This window comes from Eurypyga helias, unplaced genomic scaffold (genome assembly GCF_000690775.1).
Source record: "Eurypyga helias isolate BGI_N326 unplaced genomic scaffold, ASM69077v1 scaffold30098, whole genome shotgun sequence".
Classification (NCBI taxonomy): Eukaryota; Metazoa; Chordata; class Aves; order Eurypygiformes; family Eurypygidae; genus Eurypyga; species Eurypyga helias.
Genome location: NW_010266783.1, coordinates 23,520 through 27,729, shown reverse-complemented (window position 1 = coordinate 27,729; position 4,210 = coordinate 23,520). Strand labels below are relative to the sequence as shown.

At 42.0% G+C, this 4,210-nt stretch overlaps 1 protein-coding gene across 1 annotated transcript in view; it reads right to left on the bottom strand.

Annotated features, from left to right (window-relative positions):
• Positions 1-1,698: 1,698 nt before the first annotated feature.
• Positions 1,699-4,210, bottom strand: part of TRDMT1 (tRNA aspartic acid methyltransferase 1) — a gene marked incomplete at its 5' end in the record, with an annotated part of 19,350 nt that continues 16,838 nt past the window's right edge. Inside the window, one exon of the mRNA XM_010157215.1 lies at positions 1,699-1,799. Coding sequence (XP_010155517.1) covers positions 1,699-1,799 — 101 coding nt within the window. The remainder of the gene's footprint in view (positions 1,800-4,210) is intronic.

The following is a 4,210-nucleotide window of genomic DNA, read 5'->3' as shown; positions in this document are numbered from 1 at the left end:
ACTAGTTATTGATCTGGCTGATAATCTACACAATAACCACCATGTAAACAGATAACTGGTTCATAACACCATCAAAATCACACTTGCTCTTTGCAGTTTGGTAGCAAGCACAGCCCAACATTAGTTTATTTCTTTTTTGCCATTAGAGTACTACAAGACAGCACGGTAAAGACAGAGGCCAACCTCATAATTCTCTAGAGCCCAGTCCAGAGCTCTTTAGGGAGAATCCATTTCCATTTCTCTTTTATACCTGGAACAGTCCAAGCAGTCCAAATGTTCCTGGGGAACAAGACAGGCTGAAGCAGGTCAACCCAATCTTTTCCTGGTTTAACAGCCCAGAAGCAGCATGCAAATCAAGACTGAAGAAGAAATACACAAGGAATCAGCATAAGATAAAGCATGGCACAAAATAACACCACCAAGCTCATTTTCTGTTTCAGGACTACAGCAGCTCTGTTCTCTAGTGCCTTTAGTTTCTCCTGCATTACCAAGCCTAGATGCAATAGACCATGACTGTTCCTATGGCATCCCATGGGGGAGGACAGGGGGCGAGCAGGGCAGAAATCATTCTTCTTCCAAAGGATTGGCGGCTTTGACAACTTACTGCTTTGGGGTACAGGAACTACGATCAATCTAAGAAATTCTTCAATTCTGTGACACACCAGCTCCCCAGTGGATGCTTACTAAGTATCATCTTCCCTCTTCCTCCCTCAAGCTGTTTTCTCTCGACACCAATATGATTTCACCTGTAAGGAAAAATAAACTCACAAGACTTGATGATTAAAACACATTCAGTCCAGCATTATGAGAGTGTACATCTGTGGCACTCTGGCTGGCCACGTGCTGTGGTTTCATTCCAACATACACCCCTAACGATATCTACTATCAAGTTTTGTGAAGAAATCTGCAGAAGCCCATATAGTTTATCTCCAGTTCTTATGCCACAGAACCCTAGACACAGAGCTTTTAAAATTGTGTGTTATGTGTAGGTCTTTTCTAAGGAGCAATGATCTTACCCTGAATAACGTGATCACAGAAACAGGCAAGTTATTGTCAGGGGTGAGATAATCTTGAAATATTTTTATTCAGCTGCAACTTAAACGAATCATTCCAGAGATACATTCTGGCTTCCATAAACCTGCAAGTATTTAGACAGGATGAGACAGCCATAAACTAAGGATGACGCAGTGTCTTCTTAAAAATAATATACAAAATACTGAATTTAATAGTTCCATTAGCTACAAAAAACACCTCAAATTTTAAGATCATATATACAATAATCTTTTAAGGACGGATATCTTTATATATTAGATGATTTTGCACATAAAACTGACCCTGAAATTAAGACAGCTTTGACATTTACAGCCTTTTTATACTGCACTGAGAAGATGGTTTTCAGGTAAGAGTCATCCATTTTCATTGAGGTATATGTAAATGGTACTCTTCCATTCTGCAAACTAAAGAAGTCATTTAAATAAAGCAATTAAGTCCTGGAGGCTTCCATTTAAATAAAGATACCTCTACAGTGCAAATCCACCATAAAAGCAAGGTATTAGAAATATATTGGAACTGTTCAGCAAAACGTCCAGACAGGTATTTTGGTAAGCTGTGATTTTTGTTCAGCTGCCATCAGCTTTCTCTTGAAGGGAGGAAGTATTTTCTGTCACCAGTCCGTCCTCATCAGATTCAGGTTCTAAGTCATCCAAGTAGAAGGGAGATCAATTTGGCCACCACAGGTACGTTGAGGCTGTTTCCCAGAAGACGGTAGCATTGCTTCCTCGTTACTTTGTCTGGAAACCCTAAACCAAAAAACATGTAGTGCAACATCATTAGTCTGGGTTTGTTCCTAGCTTTCAGTCTACTCCTTTTTTCAGTGAGCAGCTCTGAATGCAGTTATCGCAGACCACGGAGGGTTCATCACCCACTAAAATTCACACAATTACAAAACCAATCCCGAACCAGTTCACTGGGTTTGGATCTGTTCTTCCATCAGCAGTACTGCCACCTCTAAGGTCTAACAGGAAGCCTCAGAACGTTGCTCTATCATCTGACTAATGCCCATCTACCTTCTTTTCATATTGCTCAAAACATCCAGCAGTCTCAGGCAGGGGCAGCAGCAACTAAAACCCTGCACAACTGCTACCTAGAGAACATCCAGAGAGTAACATGGCCACACAGAAGGAAAATGTGATGATGTTGGAGCTAGATGGTCCAACAACCAAGTATCTTTAAGGTCCTTTCCAACCTAAACCATTCTATGATTCTGCAGGTGGACTAAGCCCCTCCAAGCAAGCAAGCAAGCTAAGGCAAATCAAACGAGTCTCGCAGTGCAATATAGACCACCAGTACAGATAAATCTATGAACAAGGCTTACTCAGGGAGTGACCAAGCAGCTGAACAATTTTCCATGTAATTCCATGCTGATGCTGTCAAAGGCACTCAGAAATACAGACAGAATCAGAAATGCCCTTCACGCGGTAAGTGCATGGACTGGTGGAAAGAAGACAGGCATGGAAAACAATTAAATTGGTCCAGGTATTGTGAAAGGGCTGTGTTGTGCACAAAGGTGACCAAGCTTCTGAGTGTGAAGAAGCTGCAACTGCCCTTGCTTGCACTCTTAGCTTAACTCCAGCCATGGGCTAAAGTGAATTTGCTTCAACTTGACTGAAAAATGAACAGCAGTGGTGATTCAACTGTCACGGTCAGTAGCTAAGCTGCTGAAACTTGATCACATTCAATTATTTGATCATTCCCTAAGAAGAAAACCTAACTTTGACCCCAAGGTCATCACCGCCCCAGATTAGCACCGATGCATAAACACAGTGTGTGTGCAAGCAGTGATATATATGTTCTGAAGTTTTCACAGCACTTCAGAAAAATCTTCCAAGGATTGCTCAGGAGAGAACAGTTGGACAGCTGCTGAGCCAAGGGTGGAAAGCTGAGGAGGTGGTGTCTGGGAGGAGTTGTTCCATCCTCCTCTGCCAGTTATTAATGCCTCGACTGTGGACTGCTTTGGTAAACACATCTTCTGGCAGTTCCATCCACTCTGCCCAGCTTCCTGGCACTCACATTTGGGCAACTGTTCTTCTCTCTTTGGAACAATCACTTGCACACACTTCCTTAGATGGGAGTTTTCACATTAAATCACTGAATAAGGTACAGAATCTACACATTTGAAATGAGTATAGGAAAAAAAAAAAATGTATTTATGCACACATACACGTGCACTTACAGCCCAAGAGGCTTACATGAACCCTGAGAATTTCAGTTTCTCCTTCTGCCTCTTGGCAACTGAAAGCCTGAATAAGTTCAGTGAGCTCACTGTTTCCTTTATCCCAAGCCTCTTCCATCTGTCGGTTAACATTACCCCGCACCTTCTATCTTCCTGGCTCAAGAGCAGTCTTCAGAAGAACATCTAACAACTGGCAGTACACTGGCACTCGCTGCACAGCTCTCTCCGTATCATTTAGGTCACACACGCTACTCGACAATGTCGCAGTCTTGGCAACACACATTACCACGTTGTGCTGGCTTTCCACTAGGCTGCCGTTTGTGTCCTAATAGCTTACGTACATCACTAACAGGAAAAATGGAAAAGGCGTCCTGACGCCACTCTCGTGAAAGCAGGTCACAGGTGCAAGAAGGCTCTGATCACTAATAATGATATTGCTGTGGGACCCACAGCAGCGACTAAGACGAACGACCACAGTATTTCATTGACCTGCAGAGCAATTACTATTTATACATTCAGACCTTAAAAGCACAAATAAATCTGTTAATGTTAAGAACTAACAATGATTTTACCTCTGGACTTCACATATTAGCAAAAGCCATCAATTTGTTAAAATATAGAACCACTTAGACACAATCATGTTTCTTCTGATAATACTGTAGCTACAGCTAGTAGCAGCATCCATTACAAAGCTTCCCGACATTCACTTCATTTTCAGCTTATAAATTTTCTCATTCTTTAGCTTTTTGGACCAAAACCATATTTGCAGTGGGTACATCTCCAAGCTTTCTGTTGTGGAAAATTTCAGCCCAAATGATGCTGTTACTATAGAACACAGGAGCAGAGAATTATAGCACATTTCTCCTTGAAAATACCACACTTCACAATAATGACTTGAAATATAACATGGGAGAAATGCTGTCAGGGAAACCCCCTCTGCTGTAGCCATAAATACAGCAACTTCCCCAGGGGGGGGGG